Source organism: Microcebus murinus, chromosome 15 (assembly GCF_040939455.1).
Source record: "Microcebus murinus isolate Inina chromosome 15, M.murinus_Inina_mat1.0, whole genome shotgun sequence".
Classification (NCBI taxonomy): domain Eukaryota; kingdom Metazoa; phylum Chordata; class Mammalia; order Primates; family Cheirogaleidae; genus Microcebus; species Microcebus murinus.
In genome coordinates this window covers 3,173,268-3,195,603 of record NC_134118.1, presented here as the reverse complement: position 1 = coordinate 3,195,603, position 22,336 = coordinate 3,173,268, and the positions used below count along the sequence as shown (strand labels likewise).

General features: G+C 36.7%; 1 protein-coding gene across 2 annotated transcripts in view; it reads left to right on the top strand.

The window, feature by feature from the left end:
• LOC105873487 (GLIPR1-like protein 1) overlaps positions 1–14,699 on the top strand; it is a 28,966-nt gene extending 14,267 nt beyond the window's left edge. The window contains exons 2-6 of one of the 2 annotated variants that reach the window (XM_012768438.3): positions 427–672; positions 4,283–4,383; positions 8,004–8,092; positions 14,292–14,318; positions 14,407–14,699. In XM_012768438.3, the coding sequence (XP_012623892.1) occupies positions 427–672; positions 4,283–4,383; positions 8,004–8,092; positions 14,292–14,318; positions 14,407–14,495 (552 nt within the window). In that variant the 3' untranslated portion in view covers positions 14,496–14,699. Of the gene's footprint in view, positions 1–426; positions 673–4,282; positions 4,384–8,003; positions 8,093–11,561; positions 11,789–14,291; positions 14,319–14,406 lie in introns of those variants that run through there. The other variant, XM_076010762.1, reaches the window with a different exon arrangement.
• The last annotated feature ends 7,637 nt before the right edge of the window (positions 14,700–22,336 follow it).

Here is a 22,336-nt window from a genome sequence, read left to right as displayed (position 1 = left end):
TTATATAGAGAGTTGTATTTTTTTGTAGATACTCGATCAAATTAAATAAATTCTGTGGCTTTTCTTTTTAATTATCAATAAATATTCATCCTTTATTTATGATTGATTTGCATGGCTGTCTGATTTACTAGACTTTGAATTCCGACTTATTTTAATTGCAGTAATATTTATTTGTTGAGCATCTCCAATGTTACAGTCCATCTGCTAGTTACGGGAAATACAATAATGAACTGTCACAGAGTGAGTATTAAGTGTTTCTGAAGCAGAACTAAAAAAAAATAACTAATTGTGAACATGAAAAATACCAAAGAAAAACTATTTTATTAAAATAATATATTTAAACAAAATTTAATTGGTTATGATTATTCAAATAATTTTAATACAAACGAATATGCACAATTGAATTTAAATTATTTTATCTTTCAGAGTTGGGATGCAGGTTTAGCGAAGATGGCTAAAGCATGGGCAAACAAGTGCATATTTCAACATAACAGCTGTTTAGATCAATCATATGGATGTTATGCAGCTTTTGAATATGTTGGAGAAAATATTTGGTTAGGTGGAACGAGGATATTTACACCAAACGCTGCCATCACTTCTTGGTATAATGAAACTGAATTTTATGATTTTGATAGTCTATCATGTTCCAAAGTTTGTGGCCATTATACACAGGTAAGTACTTGACATCTTATTGATTAGGTCTCATTTGTGCACATTTGAACTGAAGGACAAATTTTTTAGTATTTTCTTCTGAGTTTCTTTTGAGTTTCTAGAAAACTCACCTTCATTTGGAAGATATTTTTATTGAGAATAGAATTTTGCAGTGTGTTTGTTTCCTCTGAACTATAACAAGCTTATTCCATTATTATCTTACTTGCATTGCTTCTGACACGAAACCTACTGTAACCCTCTTATTTATTCATTTATATGTAATGTGCCTTTTTCCTTTGGCTGCCTTTAAATTTTGTCCTTTATCATAGGTCTTGAGCAATTTAACAATAATTTACTATAGTTTTTTTTTTTTTTTATATTGTGCTGCAGTTCACTGAGCTTCTTAGAGCTGTGAGTCCATAGTTAAATCAAATTTGGAAAAATGTTTGCTATTGTTTCTTGAAATATTTCTTTCTCTTACTCTCTTGTCTCTCATCCCAGAGTCCAGTTACCCATGCAGAATGCCACTTAAAGTTGTCCCACTGCTGATTGATACCCTTGTCTCTTTTTTTCTTGAAATTTTTCTCTATTTAATTTCAGATCATTTTATTGCCATATCTTTAAGGTCACTAACCTTTTCTTCTGTAATGTTTACTGTTAGTCCTATTTAGTTTACCTTTAAAGTTTACATCACTAGAAGTTTTAATTTGTGTTTTTTAAAATATCTTCAATGTATATATCTCGTATGTTTGCTCTTTCATCTAGCGTTGTAAGCATATGGAATACAGTTATAATAATTATTTTAATATTTTTCCTGCTAATTTTAGCATCTGTGTTAGCTTGTGTTTATTTCAATGTATTGATTTTTATCTTCATTATTAATCTAATTTTTCTGCTTCCTGTCATGTTGAGTAAGTTTTATTATATTCCCAACATTGTAAATGTTGCCTTGTTGAGTGCTGAATTTATGTATACTTATAAATATTCTTGATTTGTCTTCTGGGGACATAACTAAGTTACCTGAAATTTGTTTCATCCTTTTGGTTCCTGCTTTTAAAATAGGTGGAATGAAAGCAGTGTTTGGTCTAGAGCTAATTGTCACTCACTGCTGAAGCAAGATTCTTCTGCATGCTCTACCCAATCCCAGGAGAACTGTGACATTTTCCAGTTTGGATAGTGGGAACAGTTCCTATTCCTGGCTTTGTGTAAGCCTCAGTATTGTTTTCTCTAGTTCTCACAAGTGGTTCTTTTCCAGGCCTAGAGTAGTTTCTTCACATTCGTGTTCTGATTAGTTCTCTTCTGAATAGATAAGAACCCACTTCAGATCTCCACAGTTGTGCCGCTGTACAATTCTCACCTCTTCAGTACTGTGCCTTTTAACTTCCTCCTTCTGAGTCTCCCCAGACTCTCAGTTCAGATCCTTTTGTGTACGTTGAGTCCATCAAGCTTCTAGTTTTCTACTCCCTGAGCCATAATCTGGAAACTCTCTCAGAGCAATAAGTTGGAACAATTACATGGCTTACAACTTTTTTCCTTATCTCTCAGGGACATGATCTTTTGTTGCCTAATGTCCAGTAACTTGGAAACAATTATTTCCTATAATTTTCCCAATTCCTTGTTTCAGATAGAAGTCAAATGTGTCCCTGCTACTCCTTTTTGGTGAAAAGTAGAATTCCCTTTTTAGCCAAGATTTAATCCTACACATGGCACTGAGCTCCTAGGAAGGCCTGTTGAAGCAACAGAAATAGCTCACTTCTCCAAACTTATCCATTTGTATGAGCTGAATTACAATATAGTGTCTTAAAGTGAGTCATTTTTATCAGAGGTGCAGTGAACAAAGGATAGCAGCTTCCACGTCCTCTTCTGTTCACTCTTTGTTCTGTAACAGGATGCTTTAAGTCTGAACACCCTTCAAGACATCAGGACAGAGACTGTGGGTAAAGAATATGGCTTGGCTATTGCTGGGAATAGCAACAGAGAATGAATCAGGTGTCAGGTGTCCTGATAGCAAGCAGAATACAGTATCACTAACATGGCATCAAGGCTGAGTCAAAACCTCTATATACCCTTTGTCTTCTCTTTGGTTAAGGATAAAGGAACTTGTTCCCAAGTGCCCCTTGTTCCTTAACATTGCTATATCAGAAATGGGAGCTTCTCTTCATTGGCTAACTTGTACATAAGATCAAAGAATTATGAATGGGTGCATTCTTCTTATAAGTTCAACAATTATGTCTTGCTTGATGTTCTAAACAAAATAAGGTAAATTTTCTTGCATTTACTATATACTGATATTTGTTTTAGAGTTACATCCAATATTTGTATTGATGTTACATGTAGTTCCTTTAATGAAAGCAGTATATTTTTAGCCTACATATAGTCAATAATTATTTTCACCATTCTCAATGGCAAAGAAAGATCTCAATTTAGTTACATTAAGCAAATAGAATTTCATAGTGTGGTTAAACATGATTTCTTGAAAATATATATACTTGGCAGTTGTATTGTTTATCAATATTTTTAAAAATTCAAAAGGAAAGGAATCTTTTAATGATCCAGGTTAATCTCATTTTATTAAATGGTAAACTAGTTCAGAATTGATCTGTCACTCTCCAAATCCACACACATGATTGGAAGCAAAGCTCATCTCTTAATTTTCAGTCCACTGTGCTTTTCATTGCACTTTGCTACATCTTAGGCAATCAAAGAGCTATTGAAATATATTTTTAGAAAACTATTGACTCTGGCTAAATCAAGACCATGATAAAAAGTGATTAATATATCAGTTTATGAAATAGGTTATTACATTTTGCTAACAGAGCTGTAAAAATAAATAAGTTTCAAAAATGTATTTTTGTTGTCAAAATCTATTCTGTATTAAATACCCTTGGATTATTTTTCAGATGGAATAAACCAGCATTTACCTCTTTATTCATTTGGAAAATTAAGAAAAATTTCATTCTATCATTGTCACAAAGGACTAGTAATGCTCATCACCTTTTTATCTCTCTCCATGGATAGTTTCCCATGGCTGTCTTCTTCCTTTTGAATAGCTTTGCTATTCTTTGCAACTAGATAAAAGTAAAGATTCACCATCTATATGGGAGAAATATTTTTTTAATTAACTCAACATATTTTTAATCCCTACTTGTCTCTTGTGACTTGACAAAATAAGAATATGGTTAAGACAACAAAACTAAAAATGTAATTATAAACTTTGTAACATTTTCCTGAGAAAAGCAAATAAAACTGAGTTATTGTTTTCATTTGTAGTTGGATGTTAATGCTGTTTGCATGATAAGCTCACGGAGAAAATTAAAATATATTTCACAAATCATCTAGAACAAATTATCATTTTGGCTATGTATTATATTATGATTTGGGCTATATTTTATGTTCTTTTTTTGAATTATGAGAATGATCAATGAGGAAAAACTAGTTAAGTAGCCCTCACAAAGGTAGCCTTAATGAAATAATCATTTTAAACTAAATATTGAAAATTATAAAAAGTAGCCAATAAATATTTTTGTACATTATATTTTGATAGCATGACAGAGATTATATGTATTCCCACAATGCATTATTTACATAGAATTGTTTTATATATTTTATTTTAAAATTGCTTTTCTTATAGCTAGTTTGGGCCAAATCATCTAACGTTGGTTGTGCAGCTACAATGTGTCCTAACCTTGGGGGACCTTCAACTGCAATATTTGTATGCAACTATGGACCTGCGTAAGTCATTTTGCTCTTAAAAAATATTTTGAACTGACATTAATATTAACAACTGTTTCAAAAAAGGATCTTAAACTAGAGACAGGTATATTTTTGTTAAGTAAATTCTCCTTCTACAATGCTAATACAATGAAATAGGTGAAAACAGAAGATGGTAATAGAATATTGCCTTGTATAAAGAAGACCTATAACCTATAAGATATTTAAACTTGAAAGTGAAAAATATATTGTTATGTAAAAAAGAGAGGAAATGATATACAGTGGTACAATAATATCTAAATGCTGGAACACAAAAAGGTTGACAGTGTTACTGAAAGCTTGGCACTTGTCCTGGAGCCTGCATCTGAAGAATGAGGACAAGTGGTTTGAAGAGAAGGAAAGAGAGATTTATTAATTTGCCAGCAAATGAGGAGGTTGTCAGACTCACATCTCAAAGTATCATCCTCCTCCTGAGCAAGAGTACAGAGCTTTTAAAGGTTCTGATCATTCCCATAGTCCCATTTTTGGCTAAAACAACCTCATGGCCTCCACCATGTTCAGCTAAGACAATCTTATGACCTCTGCCAGGCAATTCCCTGGAGCTGTCTCCTGTGCCACAAAGAACAAAGGACACTCTTCTGCCGCTCCTAACCACTGGCCTGAGGCAGAGATGTAGGTTTTAGTTCTCAAAAAGGGTGAGGGATTTTGAAGAGACAGAAAACATTTTTACTGTTTCACAGGCCATTTTCTCTGTTACAACAGATGCTTCTCTAATATAATATAACAAGTGGAATGAGAAAGTGATGAAGAATGATGGTAAAAGTACATTATCCCAAGAAAAGAATAATAAAATTTTTATTTGCCTTTCTGATAATTGGAAATATAGCATAAGCCTAATGAAAGTCACCAAAAATACAATTCTGGAACTCTAATCCCAGTGGATCTGTACAAGAAAGAAAATAAAAACAATTCATAACCAACTCTCCAACAAAAAAAAATTTAAAAATAAAATTGTACAAAAGATAAAATTAAAGACAAAGAATAAATATACAGAACTAGCAAAAATGAGCTGAGATATGCCAAAAATTACTATGCAGAGATAGAAATGTGTATCTCTCTCTCTCTCTCTCTCTCTCTATTTTCTTCCATTATCTCTTAGAAGCAAAATAAGAATGACAGATGCATAGCCTTAAAGCTTGGGGCAGAGTACAATTTTTATAAATTCCAGAGGAATTGTAGAACTGCTGACATTTATTACCATCTTTTCTCTTAAGGAGACTAATCACTGAATTTAAAAGGGAAAGAGAAAAATAAGTAATTGGAGATTAAGGTCAAAATTTGATGAAAAAACAATTAAAGCCCCATGATACCTAGAATAAGTCAGGTATGGGGTCCAGACAAATTATGTAGATTTACTAGGTACCAAATGAACTTCACAACACCACTTATAACAGCAGCATATAAATTAAATTATCTAGAGGTAAATCTGGCAGATTTACATAACAGATTTCTTATGGGTCTGAAAGCATAAAAGGATATTATTACATTCACTCCTGGCCAAATAATGGGGGCCAATATACTCTACTGCCTGAAACAACAACAGCAAAAAGAAAACAGACAAAATATACAAAACAACAGATTTTAAGACACTGGCTATCATAAAAGAAGGTCTGTGATCTCTGGGAAACAGAAAACAAAACCAAAAAAATTAGCCCTACAATCGGCCCAGCTTACTACTTTGAGAGGGTTTTCAGGCCATGGCACAGGGAGAGGGGACTAAGGCTCTACCTCTAAATTCCCTGAGTTGGAGAAAGGCAGCTAAGGGTGCCATAAAAACCCTTCAAGACACACAGTCCCTATAAAATGAGTGTATGTCAGTTATAACCTTAGGACTGTAGCCTAAATAAACTCTGAAATGTCAATTACAGATTTATCTGCATAGTTGCAAACCAAGGAAGAGATATGATCACTCTTCTACCCACCCCGAGAAGATCACAACATTGACAATTTCCTCTAACCTGATTTTTGAATGTTCATCTTATGTTATATAGATTTACTGAGCACCAAATGAACTTCACAAGAACTTCACTATCAACTACCTCTCTGCTCACCTCCTTCACCTCTCCCTTTGTCCTGTGCACTCCCTTTCCCCTTTAAATGTGAAGTTCTCAACCTCTGCCATGGAGAGCCTATAACCGGCTCCATGAACAAATCTCAATGGCCCCAATACATTTTTATAATCTTCTCCCTAACTAAAATACTTGACCTTTTGAGTTGTTTCCCAGAAATGGTGGATTTTCTGCAAGGCAAAGGAGTTGAGATTCTGAAGGACCCTGGGCAGACTTCCTGCTTCCAAGACTCACCATCCCCTTCAACTTGCCCCAAGGATCTGTGCCCACATGAGGACTTACACATGAATGTTCAAAATGTTCACAGCAACTTTATCTGTAGCAGCCAAAAAATTTGAACAACCCAAATATCCATCAATGGATAAATAAATTGTGGCATATTCTTCAATGGAATACTACCCATGTTATTATCTTTTTCTATGTTTAATCAAGGTAAATAAGTTTTTAAGTTTTAAGTTTTCCACAGACACAGAGATTAAAAAGTGAAGCTTGCTAAAATATATTGGCTTCTACTATTGAAAAGTAGGCATTTTGGTACATCATCAAATAGAACTAGATAAAGACTGTTCTTTGTACTTTCTTCTATTTTTGTAGAGACAAGGTCTCACTATGTTGCCCAGGCTGATCTTGAACTCCTGGTCTTAGTGATGCTCCCATCTTAGCCTCCCCAAAGTGCTGGGATTATAGGCATGAGCCACTGCATCCTATACTTTGTATTTTTAAACTAAACTATAAAGCACATGTTTTCATTCGCAATTTAAATTTCACTTATTCCATTTGCAAAATGAAGAAATAATTATAGTGTCTATGACAAAAACATTGTAGCTATCACATTGAAGTCACATCTAATTTGTCTTCTATGGGCTATTTAAGAATATAGCTGTCACATGGTTTAGGGATATCCTGTAAAGAACAGTATTAACAGTTTCTTTTTACAAAAGAAATGAGCATAAAATTGGGACAAAGGTTGTTCTTTTCCTTTTCAACATTTATGACTTAGTGAAGGACCAAAGCTGTTAGGCTGGCTTAGGATGGGAACCCAAAAACTATGCGTAGGACGCGATACTTAGATAGTGAGCATAATGTCGTGAAATAAAAGCCACAGAAGTCTGGAGAGTCCAAGGTCATAAATCTAACTTTGACCACAGACAGCTGCAGCGAGGCCGGTATTCCTGCCTCCCCCGGCCATGAGGACTGACGCTGCCCTCTCCCCTATCTCTACAGGTGTTAGCCACTCCCCCGAGAAAACCCTCTATAAAACTTTCCCTTACCTTGTGGTGGAGGCTTTTTTTTTTTTTTTTGCCTCCACCCATCTGCACCCAGATGTTCAAAATAAACGGCATTTTGTTACACCTGAGGCTTGGAGCGTCTCTCTCTCTCTCTCTCTCTCTCTCTCTCTCTCTCTCTGCTCCGGACCTAACAAAAACAACCTGCGTAAATGAATGCACAAAATTAGAAAAATTAAAGTAACAGCCATTTAATGTTTCTAACAAATGTTTCTCTCTTTTGCAGAGGAAATTTTGCAAATATGCCCCCTTACACAAGAGGAGAACCTTGCTCTCTGTGCTCGGCAAAGGAGCGATGTATAACGAAGCTCTGTAGTAAGCAAAAAGGAAAAAAAATAATCATAACCCTTTATTTGGACAGTAAAGTTTCCAGAAATTCATTATCTTTTCAAATTTATCTTCTCAGATTTATAATTTATGGATAAGATTTGATTGCTGCTGTATAAAACATTTGTCATAAATTATTGCAGTTAAACTTAGATGATACCTTGTTTTTGTCACTGATTATTTTCCTTCTCAAACAAAAGAGCGGAAAGGAATGAAGTACAACTGTGATCCAGTTTGCTGCCACCAAAATACGATTGGTTGACATATTTCTTACTTGTATTTTTTTTAACTCACTGCCTTTTATTAGTTTTTATAAGAATAGTGACTCATTCAGAAGTCATACATTAATCAATGTCCAAATTAATTGTGACTTAAAACTAACATGTTCTTTTCCATCACCAGCTTTTTGGCTTCAAAACCAAGATACTTTTTAAGGGTAAATATCTAAACTTGTGGTGGAGGCCGAAGTGAAAAGGGTACAGAGAGTAGACAATTTGGAAATTGTAAGGAAACAAAAGAAATGTGGTGCCATGGAAGAAGACAGACCCAAAAGAATGGATATTAAATGATTCCATTTATATAAAGTTCAAAATCAGGCAAAAATAATTAATGTTTGGAGTGAGGACAGTGGATACATTTGGAGAGGAAAGAGGAGTTAGTGAATGGAAGAGGACACTGAAAGAACTTTCTGGACCTATTCTGTGGCTACCTAGGTATGCTCACTTTGTAATAATTCATCAATCTTTCCATTTATGAGAAATGAATTTTTCTCTATCCAAATTATACTTCCATTAAAAATGTATTAGTATGGTCTCTCTAATTTCAGATTTAATTCAAAGCAGTTTTAAAAATAAATTTACCATTTACCTCCTGTTGGCAAACTAATGCTTCCTAGTTAAAGGGATGTAAAGATAACAATGACAAATTCCTTGTTTTCACTTCTTTCCTGCCAGTATCTAGGCCACTGACATTTCTTATCTGAACTAGTGCAGTCTCTCCCACTTCTCTTCTTATACTGCATTCCAAATTGTTTTACAGAAAAAAAGTCTGATCAAATCACTTTTTCTTATATCCTTCAATTGCTTTTTATTTCCAATTAAGGAAAAATCAGATTCTATCCCATGTGCCTGACGAGCCAAACATGATCTGGCTCGTGCTGTCTCTCTCTCATAATACCTTTTGTACCTCTCTTTGACACCCTAAGCTCTGTTAGCACCACCCTCAAATACTCCAACCTCCTTCTAAAAACTTCAACATCTGGATCACCTGTAGTCTGTTTCTAGTTTCCAGTTTGTTTTCTTTTGTTTTCTCTTGGTTTTGGTAGTATCCTGTTTCTTGGTGTGGTGAATTGTCTTCAAATGGCCACCAACAATTTCTCCCAACCTTTCCTTGCCAGTACATGCCAATCCTCCCATCAAGAAGGGAAGCCTGTTTCCCACCCCTTGAATAAGGACTTGATGTTGTTAACAGTTCTGGGTCTACCCTTGAGAAGACCTGGCAGCTGTGGCTTTTGCTCTGTCGGAAGCTGCCCAGCATGTAAAGAGTCCATGTTCTCCTGCTGAAAAGGCCACTTTGAAAATGGCCGTGGACAAGGGAGGGACTTGTTCAACCCCACTGAGCTCCAGGTAAATGTAGCCATGACATCGAACCTGTGACACTGCATATAGCAGAGGAATTACCTAGCAGAGCCAGGAATCCCTGCAATTGTGAGAAATACTAATACATTGTTTGGGTTTTAAGCCATTACATTTTGGAGAAGTCTGTTTTACAGCAGCAGATCATGGAAACAGTTGGTATGCCTGAATGTTTAGCGAACCCTTAACAACACACATAAAACAAAAATGTAGAAGTTTCTGCCTTTTCCCCTGCTGGACAGTTAGAGTCAGGGTTGTTCAACTTAATCCAAACGCCATTTGGTTAAGTCTGGGTTAGAATCTGTCTGCCTAGTCTGCCTTCGCTGCCCTGCTCCAGAGGGTGCAGACCTGCACGGTTTCAGCGAGAGCCTGGCCTGGTCACTGGGGCCTTCTCCCCGGTGGGTTCTGAACTCCAATCCTTACTGCTTCAGTACTCTGAAGTTCCTGAAAACTATTTTGCATTCCAGAGCCTTTGAGCCTAGGTTTTGAGCATTCTGCCCCTCATAGTTTCAAAATTAAGCAAATATTAATAACTTGAGTATAAAATGGGAAACTCTCAGGCTCACTTCTCCACCTGCCTCCTCTACCTGGATCTTGACCCCTCTGTTCTTCAGTGTTGTCTCTGTACCCTTCAAGGCCACCAAAACTCTGCTGGTTTCCTTGTTTTTCGAGAATTTGCCTCTAGCTGGGCAGAGTCCAGATTTTCAGCCTTAGATCTGAGTCCAGGACCAACAGAGGGTCCCAGGAAAAAGCCTCTTTCACAACATCAGCATATCTCCTGCTCTGCAGTGTTGGTGCCTCTAGCTTTTGTTGCCTTAGCAAATCTCTGATGCTCTTAAACTATGTTTTGTTGTATTTTATTCGGATTTTCCAGTTGTGCCTGCTGAGAGCCTTTGTCTGTCACAAGTTACTCTGTCCAGGACACGTGAGCAGCCATTGGCCGCAGCCTCCAAGACAGCACCAGAGAGACTGCAAAGGCTACGATAAGTTTGATGCCCATTTGGAGGTGTTTTCCCAATCTGTTCTTTTTCCAAATTATTCTAAAATTATTTGACTATTCTTGGTCCTTCATTCTTACAAATTAATTTTAGAATAAGTTTGTTAATTCCACAGAAGACCTAGTTAGAATTTTGGTTGGAATTACAGTCATGCATAGCTTAAGGACAGGAATATGTTCTGAGAAATGTATCATTAGGCAATTTTGTGGTTGTGTGAATATCATAGAGTGTACCTGCACAAACCTACATGGTACGGCCTACTACATACCTAGGCTATATGGCGTGGCCTATTGTTCCTTGGGTATAGACCAGTACAGCACATTACTGTACTGAATACCTTAGGTAATTGTAACACAATTGTAAGTACTTGTGTATCTAAACATATGTAAACATAGGAAAGGTACAGTCAAAATACAGTATAAAAGATAAATAGTGCTGTACCTGTTTAGGACATATGCCATGAATTGAGCTTGCAGAATTAGAAGTTGCTCTGGGTGAGTCAGTGAGAGGTGAGTGAATGTGAAGGCCAGGACACAAGTGTACACTGCTGTAGGCTTTATAAACACTGCACACTTAGGCATCATTAATTTATTTCTAAAAATTTCTTTCTTCAATAATAAATTAACCTTAGCTTACTATAACATTTTTACTTTATAAACTTTTTAATTTTTAAAAACTTTTGACTCTTTGTAATAACACGTAGCTTAAAACACAAACACAATGTATAGCTGTAAAAAAGTATTTTCTTTCTTTATATCCTCATCTATAAGCTTTTTTCTATTTCTAATTATTTTCTCTTTTTAAACCTTTGTGTTAAAAACTAAGACGAAAACAGTTACCTAGGTCTACAGAGGGTCAGGATGATCGGCATCACTGTCTTCCACCTCTGCATCTTGTCCCACTGGAAGGTCTTCAAGGGAAATAAGATGCATGAAGCTGTCATCTCCTATGGTAACAAGGCCTTCTTCTGGAATAGCTGCTGAAGGACCTGCCTAAGGCTGTTTTACAGTTAACTCTTTTTATAAGTAGAAGGAGCATGTTCTAAAATAATGGTAAAAATATAGCACAGTAAATATTAATACATAAATCATAGTTGTCTATTATTATCAAGTATTATGTACTGTATCTATTATAATTATACTGCTTTGCTTTTGTATGTCTGGCAGTGCAGTAGATTGTTTACAACAGCAGCATCACAAACATATGACTAATGCTTTGGGGTGTGAGGCAAGACCACTAGGCAATAGAAATTTTTCATCTTCATTATAATTTCATGGCACCACTATTGTATATGTGGTCTGTCATTGGCTGAAATATAATTATGTGGTGCATGACTAAACACTGAATTTCTACATAAATTTGGGAAGAATCAACATCTTTACAACAATGACTATTTCTGTTAATAAAAATGCTTTATTTAGGTCTTTTTAGACATCTTTCAGTTAAGTTTTGAAATTTTTTTCAGTAAAGAATTTGCATATCAAATTGAATTTTCAGTGACATATATTTGTTACTATTATAAATATTTTAAAATTATATTTTCTAACTGATTTTTACTGGTTTATAGAAATATAAATGCTTTTTTATATTAGTCTATTATTCGGAATCTTACCAAAGTCTCTTGTTATTTCTGATAGTGTATTGATTCTCTTGGATTTTCTATATTGACAACCATGTTTTCTATTAAAAAGTGCAAGCTTTGTTCTTACTTCTAATCTTTATATACATTATTTATTTTATTAGTATTAATAGTTCATTCTGCAGTGCAATGTCGAACATAAGCTGTAATAGTGGACAACCTTCAATTGTTCCTAACTTTAAAGACAATGTTTCACCATTGTGTATATTTATTTTAGATTGTTTTAATTGGTCATCATTGCCAGGTTATGAGCGTTTTCTCTTTTCATGATTTTGCCAAGAGTTGTTTACTTGAGTGAATGCTAAATTTTTACAGTATTTTTTTCTGCATCTCTTGAAATGATCCTAATTTTTTCCCTTTAATGTCTTAATGTTCTAAACTATATCAAAGGATTTCTGATGCAACACAGCTGTGCTGTAAAATTTCAAAAGGTACCAAGAGTTAAATGCTGGTTCAGTAATCCAATATGAAATTATTCTTTCATTCCTGCAATAAATCCAGTTTGGTTATGAGGTTTATTTTGTAGATGAATAGATTCTTGTGAACATTTTATTTACAATTGTTGTGTTAAATTTAGAATTATGACTGACCTATAATTTTCCATCTTCATTTCTCTTTATATGACTTTGACATCAAGATTGTAATAACTTCATTAAAAAAAACTTGGCAGTTGGGAATATTACTTCTTTTAATATTTTGGTTACAGTTTGTATAAGATTTTGATTATTTCAATTTTGAATGTTTGAGAGACATTTTCTATAAAACCATTTCATTTTATAATTCACATGTATATTATGTGTTTATAAATTTTAATTACTGACTTAATTTCTTTGATGGTTATGGAATATTCAGGTTAGGGAGAAACATTAGCAAATTTTCTGTTTTATGCAAATTTTAAAAAATTCTCATATTTTTATTTGTGCTCTCTTTGTAGTTATATTCTATTTTTGTTCTATGGCTTTTGATTTGTGCTTTTTCTCTTTTTGCCTAATCAGTCTTTATAAGAAAACAAGTTTTAGTTTGGTTGATTTCTATTGTTTGAAAGTCTGGATATACAGCATAATGGTTAAATATATGAGTCTAGGAGTCAGACGGCTTAACTCAAGAGGTGAATAAGAGGATTAAATAGGATAAATTATGCAAAGTTATTTGAGCACAAAACAAAGTAAATTCTCCATACATATTAGCTATCATTATAATTAAGTTCCTCATTATTTTCTATCATTTAGTCTGGTTTATATTTTCATAGCATTTATCATTCTCTGAAATTATCATTTTTATTCATTTTATTTATTTATTCAACTTAAAAAATTGATAATAGATTCTTCTCCTATAACTTTCCTATAATGAGAGGGACTTTATTTTTTCCTGATAATCATTATATCCACAGCCTAGAATCATACTCAATATGTAGTTGAAACTCAGAAAAACATATAAATGAATTTAAAAAGCAAATGGATTCCTAAAGAAGTGCAGGATCCTCATAGCATGGTAAACTGGAAGAAGAATTTGAGGTGGGAAAGATATGGAGCAGTGTTTGGAGCAAGGATGGTCACAGAAATGAAAGAGATTGTTAACAGAGGGTTCTGGTACCCAAAACTCGACATGAAATTCCATTTTTTCAGGGACTTGAATTGGGCATGATGGACTGCCAGAAATAAATTTAGCTACTTCCTAGTTTTGCTTGTGACTTTTGTGCCTTCCACACAAGAGGTGTTCTAGAAATATTTGTTGACAGGACACGTTTTAGAGGGAGCATCATAAAGACTTTTAAGTCCTATGAGATTGGGTAGGAAGCTTCCATTTTCTTAAGTTAAAAAGTTAAATTTTCCTTAGTTGCTTATCTTATTCTAAAAACCAGAAAAGCAAATTAATGCTTTCCACTTTTTAATAGTAACCTTTTTTTTCTGTTTTAGGGTTACCAAAACTTCTTTTACCTAGCGGTATGTATCAAAATATTTTAGTATTGATTCAATTATTTCTTCCCCTTGAAATGAAAGTGAGCTCTTACCTATTCTGTTTTATTGACAGTAAACCCAATGAATCCAATGGGGAAAGCAGCTCAGCGAATAGCTGTTAATCCATTCAGCCTAGTGTTTTTTCTTCTGAGAATCTTTTAATTGTCATTTATATACAAAGAAATTCTCAAATATGACAATAAAGGAATAGTTTATGGACAAATATAACTCATCATCATTTCAGTTCTCTATTAAGTCTTCTATACTCTTTTCTGGTATCTAAACTTAATGTGTATTTTTAATTCAAAATATGTATTGTAGTATGGAAGATGGCTAAGCAATAAAGTCTTTTTTATATTAAGGTTATTAAGTATGGAATGTCCAATTTCCTTAAGTACTAAGGTTGAAAATTGATATCTCTGACATTTCACTTTGACACTTTTTATTTTATTTTTATTGTGAAGGTACATCCTCATTCTTTCAAATGCATGTCTTTGCTTGTGATTATCTTTCAAATTTATTTTTAGAGCAATTTTTGTGAAACCATGGGTAAGTAAAAAATTCATGTTAAAAATGAGTCCCATCGTGGAATCAATGCAGCACAGACAGCTCAAAATATTAAGGAAGTGTTTGGAAAGAGGTGGCTAATGACCATACAGTACATCTATGTTTTGAGAAGTTACCTTCTGGTGATTTTAAATGAGCCACATGGGTGACCTAAGACCAAAGTGGATAATGATGGGCTGAAAGCTATAGTGGAAGCAAATCCATTTTATGCATGAATTCGCAGCAAGGTTTGACATTACTTATTGAATAGAGATTCTTTTCCCCAATGTATATTTTTCTCTGCTTTGTCAAAGATTAGATGACAATATGAAGATGGTTTTATATCTTGGATCTCTGTTCTTGTGCCAGTAACATGCTGTTTTGGTTACTATAGCCTTGTAGTAAAGTTTGAAGTCTGGCAGACTGATGCTTCCCAATTTGTTCTTTTTGCTTAGGATTACTTTGGCTATACGAGGTCTTCTCTGATTCTAGACGAAGCATAGAATTATGTTTTTTAAATCTGTAAAGAATGATGGTGGTATTTGGGGGGGGGCATGGGGAATATATGTAACCTTAACATTTGTACCCCCATAATATGCTGAAAAAAAAGACATATACTGGACAGAGCTGACTGTCTACAGAACTGGGTCCCAGATGATTAGGAGGCTGTCACTTCCTATTGGCGCCTCCCCTTCCCACCCCCCAGCAGAAGAGAGGAATTGTTTTGGCAGAGGATGTGAGCAAATCAGGCAGTGCAGCTACATCTGTAATTCATCCTATTTTAGGATATGCTGTCATGAGGCTCTACTGCATTTACAAACATGTTTTGCTTCCTAAATTAGTGTGCAAACTCCTATGGGCAGAGTGTGCCTAACTCATCTTTGATTCCCTGGCGCCTGGCACACAGTCACAGCTCATCAAATATTATTTCTTTTTCCATTTAGTTTCTCAGAAAAGTTAGGTGATGCCAAAGAAAAATTTCACAAGTTCACAGTTCAATCTAGGCTTGCTTCTCAAATTGTTCTCTTCTGTTTCCTTTCAATAAAAGATGGCAGAGGTGCCCCGGGGGGGGGGGGTGGCGGGGGGGGGTGGCGGGGGGGGGGGGAAGAATGATGATGGTATTTTGATAGTGATTGCATAAATTCTGTAGAACAGTTTAGGTAGTATGGACATTTTAACCATACCGATTCTACTAATCCATGAGCATGGTAGGGATTTCCATCTGTTTACATCTTCTACAATTTCTTTTCTCAATGTTTTGTAGTTCTCCCTATATATGTATCTCCCCATCTTCATTAAATATATTCCTAAATATTTAATTTTCTTTGAGGCTATTGTAAAAGGTGTTGCGTCTTTGATTTGATTTTCGGCTTGACCATTATTTGCATATAACCGGATATCCACATGCAGAAAATTGAAACTAGATCCCCCACTCTCATATCTCACAAAAATCAACTCACAATGGATAACAGACTTAAACCTAAGGCACGAAACCTTAAGAATTCTGGAAGAAAATGTTGGGAAGACTCTTTTAGACATCAACCTAGGCAAAGAATTTATAAAGAAGACCCCCAAAGCAATCACAGCATCAATAAAAATAAACAAATGGGAAGTGATCAAATTTAAAAGCTTCTGCACAGCCAAGGAAACTGCCATTAGAGCAAATAAACAACCCACAGAATGAAAGAAGATATTTGCTTTCTACACATCCAATAAAGGGTTGATAACAACAATCTACATAGAACTTAAGAAAATCAACAAGAAAAAATCAAACAACCCCATCAATAAATGGGCAAAGGACAGGAACAGAAACTTTTCAAAAGAAGACAGACTAATGTCCAGCAAACATATAAAAAGTGCTCAACATCTCTAATCATTATGGAAATGCAAATCAAGACTACAGTGAGTTATCACATAACTTCAGTGAGAATGGTGTTTATCAAAAAATCTCAAAACAACAAATGCTGGTGTGGTTGTGGAGTGATTGGAACACTCTTACACTGCTGGTGGGACTGCAAACTAGTACAACCACTGTGGAAAGTAATTTGGAGATACCTCAAAGAACTAAAAATAGAAATACCATTTGATCCAGCAATCCCATTACTGGGCATCTACCCAAAGGAAAAAAAAAAAAAGACAGTCTATAAAAAAGACATCTGCACTCGAGTGTTTATAGCAGCACAGTTGACAATTGCAAAGTTGTGGAAACAACCCAAGTGCCCATCAATGCATGAGTTGATTAATAAAATGTAGTATATGTATGCCATGGAGTTCTACTCAGCCACAAAAAGAAATGGTGATATAGCACCTCTTGTATTATCCTGGATAGAGCCTGAGCCCATCCTTTGAAGTGAGGTATCACAAGGATAGAAAAACATGCAGCACATGTACTCGCCATCAAATCGGTATTAACTCATCAACACTAAGGTGCTCACATGGTAGTAATACTCACTAGGTTCTGGTCAGGTGGGGGGGGTAAACCCACAACTAATGGAAGCAAAACACACTGTATAGGGGAAGGACATACTTATAGTCCTAGCTTAGGTGAGGCAAACCCATTACATGTAACCAAAATGTTTGTACCCCCATAATATCTTGAATTTAAAAAAGAAATACCAAAGATTATCAGCAAACAACCAGTAGCCAGGAAAAGAAAAGGAAAAACTTCTCTACAGGTTTCAGAGGGAACATATCCTGGCTCCAGAAATTTTGGTGGACTAGTCTCAAGAACTATAAGGTGGAGGAGGATCAAGATGGAGGACGAGAAACACCACCAGACAGAGTGTCTCTGCAGAAAAGACAGATTCTAGCAAAAATTAGAAAAAAGAAGCAAGAAGACGAGCATACAGTGGACAAGGGATGGAAGGAGGGGTACCTGAGACCCCGGGAGACTCCACGGGAGGAGGCTGCGGAGGAGAACTGGAAGCTGAGACCGCCAGAGCAGCCCGGAGACCAGCAGGAAGGGTAGGTGGATAAGTCACCTTTCCTCTCCCCTGCATTTGGGACTGCTGGTGGGCTCCCCAACAGGTGGAGAGACCTGCGGACTCCAGCTCAGAGACAGCCACCGCCAGCTAGCGGTGAGCCAGTAGTGGACGCAGCACCAGGCTCCCAACTCACTCCGGGCACCTCCGTGTGCACAGACCGGAGCCGTGCAGCAGGCGCCATATTGCCTCCTTCTCACTTCTGCCGACCCTACCTGCGGCTGCCCAGAGAGACAATAAAGCCACCAGCCGGAGGCACCTCCAGGAAACGGGACCTTCCCTTTTGGGACCCTAGAGCTGACTAAGGGGAACTCAGACTGTGAGCTCCCTACCCGCCAGCCCTCCCAGGTGCTGCTGGCACGGTGTTCCCAGGAGAATGGTGCCGACTCAGAGGCTGAGAGACATACACACAGCTTGGGCTCCCTGTGGGTGAATTGGAACCGGAACTCCTCTCCCTGGTGGGGATAGTGTTTGAACTCTGGGACCCAGAGGTCGGACCTGCAGACCAGATCCCGTGAACCGAGGTCTACCACTGTCCAGGGCACAGAAGGGATATATGTGAACAGCCTACTGAGGTGTGTGTGCCTTCAGGGGCAGATCATTGCCGTCCTAGAGGGCAATCCTCCTCCCAAAAGGAGGCGGTACGCCCAGCCCAGGTGGCATTTCTGCACAAGGAACCTCCCTGCCGGCATCACAATCCGAGGAGGCCTGGTGGGGTGTGGTCTGGCCTGCTGGCAGAGGCCCAGGAGTAGCTGCGGAGTTGGGGAGGGTGGAAAGAAGTGAGACTGCTCCAGACTGCGGGTCTCAGAAAGCCCCACCCTCACACGCAGACTTTCTGGCTGAGCGGGGCGATTCTAGCCCCACACTGACAGCTATTCCTGGAAGCAAAGACCAGAACTTTGACCCCTGCTAACGGCATTGGTGGTGCCTGAGGGCAGGCTTACCCAACCCAGCTCCACTCAGAACAAGAGCTGATAACAGGACACAAAAACAACACCAATGCCTGTTCCTCCAAGCAAGTGCCACCTACTGACAGGAACGGCATCCTGCACAGCCTTTTCACGGCACCTACGGAATCATTACACAGGGAGTGGTCGAATCTCACCCACAGACACCATCTAACGGCTCAGAAACTAAACAAGGCGTGTGAATACCCAAACAAAAATCTAAAGGAATAAAACAACAACTGATCAACATGGGAAGAAATCAGGGAAGGAACTCAGGAAATATGAAGAACCAAACAGAAAACACACCCCCAAAGAGGAGCAACAGCCCCCTAGAAACAGACACCAATCCAAATCAGGCAACTAAAATGACAGAAGAGGAATTTCGTATGTGGATCATAAGAACACTCACCGACCTGCAACAACAACTCAATAACCAACACAAAGAAACCACAAAAAGCCTCCAGGACCTAGAAGAAAAGTTCACTAAAGAAATAGACACAATGAAGAAAACTTTAACCGAACTCCTGGAAATGAAGAATCAATTCAGGGAACTACAAAATACAGTGGAAAGTCTCAAGAACAGGGTAGATCAAACAGAAGAAAGAATCTCAGACCTTGAAGATAACATCCTCCAATTAAATAAAACCATCACAGAGATAGAGCAGAGAAACAAGAGAAAAGAGCAAAGCCTACAAGAGATGTGGGATTATGTGAAGAAACCTAATGTGAGGGTCATAGGGTTATCAGAAGGGGAAGAAGACAACACTCAAGGGTTGGACAAGCTATTTGAAGATATAATAGAGGGAAATTTCCCAGGCCTTGCTAAAAAACTCGATATACAAGTTCAAGAAGCTCAGAGGACCCCTAGGAGATTCAATGCAAACAGGAAGACGTCACGACATGCAGTCATCAGACTGACCAAAGCAGAAACTAAAGAGGTCCTTCTAAGAGCTACAAGACGAAAGAAGCAAGTGACATACAAGGGAAAGCCAATTTGAATAACACCAGACTTCTCTAATGAGACTTTATAAGCAAGGAGAGACTGGGGCCCCATTCTCACTCTTCTGAAACAAAACAATGCCCAGCCTAGAATCTTATTCCCTGCAAAACTAAGCTTCATATATGAAGGAGAAATAAAGACATTCTCAGACAAGCAAAGTCTCAGAGAATTCACCAAGACAAGACCAGCCCTACAAGAAGTACTCAACACAGTGTTACGCATGGAACCCATAATAAAACCTCACAAATATAAAAACAACCAAAACCCAAAGATTAAAGGCCAGATAATACAATGGCCCAAGAGAGAAATCAAAGCAACAACATCCAACCCAACAGAATAAACAGTAATCTACCTTACCTATCAGTTCTCTCAATAAATGTAAATGGCTTAAACTCTCCACTAAAGAGACATAGGCTGGCTGCATGGATAAGAAAATACAGGCCAAGTATATGCTGTCTTCAGGAAACATATCTAACCTGCAAGGATGCATATAGACTAAAAGTAAAAGGGTGGAGATCAGTATTCCAGGCAAGTGGAAGCCAAAAGAAGGCTAGCGTGCCAATTCTAACCTCAGACGATTTCGTTTTTAAACCAACAAAAGTAGTAAAAGACAAAGAGGGTCATTATATAATGGTGAAAGGCACACTTCAACTAGAAGAGATAACAATTTTAAATATATATGCACCCAACTTAGGTGCACCCAGTTTCAGAAAGCAAACCTTACTGGATCTAAGCAAATGGATTAATAGCAACTCCATAATCACCGGAGATTTCAACACCCCACTGATGGCATGAGACAGATCCTCAAAACAGAAAATTAATAAAGAAATAATGGACTTAAACAAAACTCTGGAACAATTTGGTCTGACTGACATTTACAGGACATTCTACCCAAAATCCACTGAGTATATGTTCTTCTCATCAGCTCAAGGGACATTCTCTAAGATTGACCGTATCCTAGGACAGAAAGTAAATCTCAAGAAATTTAAAAAAATAGAAATCATACCATGTACCTTCTCAGATCACAGTAGAATAAAACTAGAAATCAACCCTAACAGAAACTCACATTTCTACACAAAAACGTGGAAATTAAACAACCTCCTACTAAATGATTACTTCATAAATGAAGAAATCAAGATGGAAATAAAAAAATTCTATGAAGAAAACGACAATGGAGAGACAAGTTATCAAATCCTCTGGGACACAGCTAAAGCAGTTCTGAGAGGAAAGTTTATCTCCATAAATGCCTATAACCAAAAGACAAAAAGATCACAAATAGACAATCTAATGAAACGACTCAAAGAGCTGGAAAAAGAAAAACAGACCAACCCAAACCTTCAAGTTGATTTTACTTGAAGAAGTGAAATCAACAAGATCAAATCACAACTAAACGACATTGAAAACAGGGAAGCTATTCAGGAGATTAATAAAACAAGAAGTTGGTTCTTTGAAAAAATAAACAAAATTGACACACCATAGGCTAAACTAACAAAAAGCAGAAAAGAGAAATCTCTAATAAGCTCCATCAGGAACAAAAAAGGAGATATCACAACTGATCCCAAAGAGATACAAGATATAATTTATGAATACTACAAAAATCTTTATGCACACAAACTGGAAAATGTGGAGGAAATGGACAAATTTCTAGAAACACACAGCCTCCATCGGCTCAACCAGGAAGAAATAGATTCCCTGAACAGACTAATCTCAAGAGCTGAAATAGAAACAGCAATTAAAAATCTCCCTAAAAAGAAAAGTCCCAGTCCAGATGGTTTCACACCCGAATTTTACCACACTTACAAAGAAGAACTAGTACCTATCTTGCAGAAACTATTCCACAACATTGAGAAGAACGGAAATCTCCCTGACACCTTTTATGAAGCGAATATTACTCTGATACTGAATGGGGAAAAATTAAAAGCATTCCCACTTAGAACTGGAACCAGAGAAGGCTGCCCACTATCTCCACTTCTGTTCAATATAGTGCCTGAAGTCTTGGTTACAGCAATCAGACAGGAAAATGGAATTAAAGGTATTCAAATACGGGCAGAAGAGATCAAACTTTCACTGTTTGCTGACGATATGATATTATATCTAGAAAACCCCAAAGATTCAACCAAGAAACTCCTGGAACTGATCAACGAATTTAGTAAAGTCTCAGGATACAAAATCAATACACAGAAATCAGAAACATTCATATACGCCAACAATAATCAAGTTGAGAACCAAATCAAAGACTCAATTCCCTTCACAATAGCAACAAAGAAATTAAAGTACCTAGGAATATACTTAACCAAGGAGGTAAAAGACCTCTACAGGGAGAACTATGAAACACTGAGGAAGGAAATAGCAGGGGATGTAAACAGATGGCAATCCATACCATGCTCGTGGGTCGGCAGACTCAACATCATCAAAATGTCTATACTACCCAAACTGATCTACAGATTTAATGCAATACCAATTAAAATCCCATCAGCATTCTTCACAGATATAGAAAAAATAATTTTACGCTTCATATGGAACCAAAGA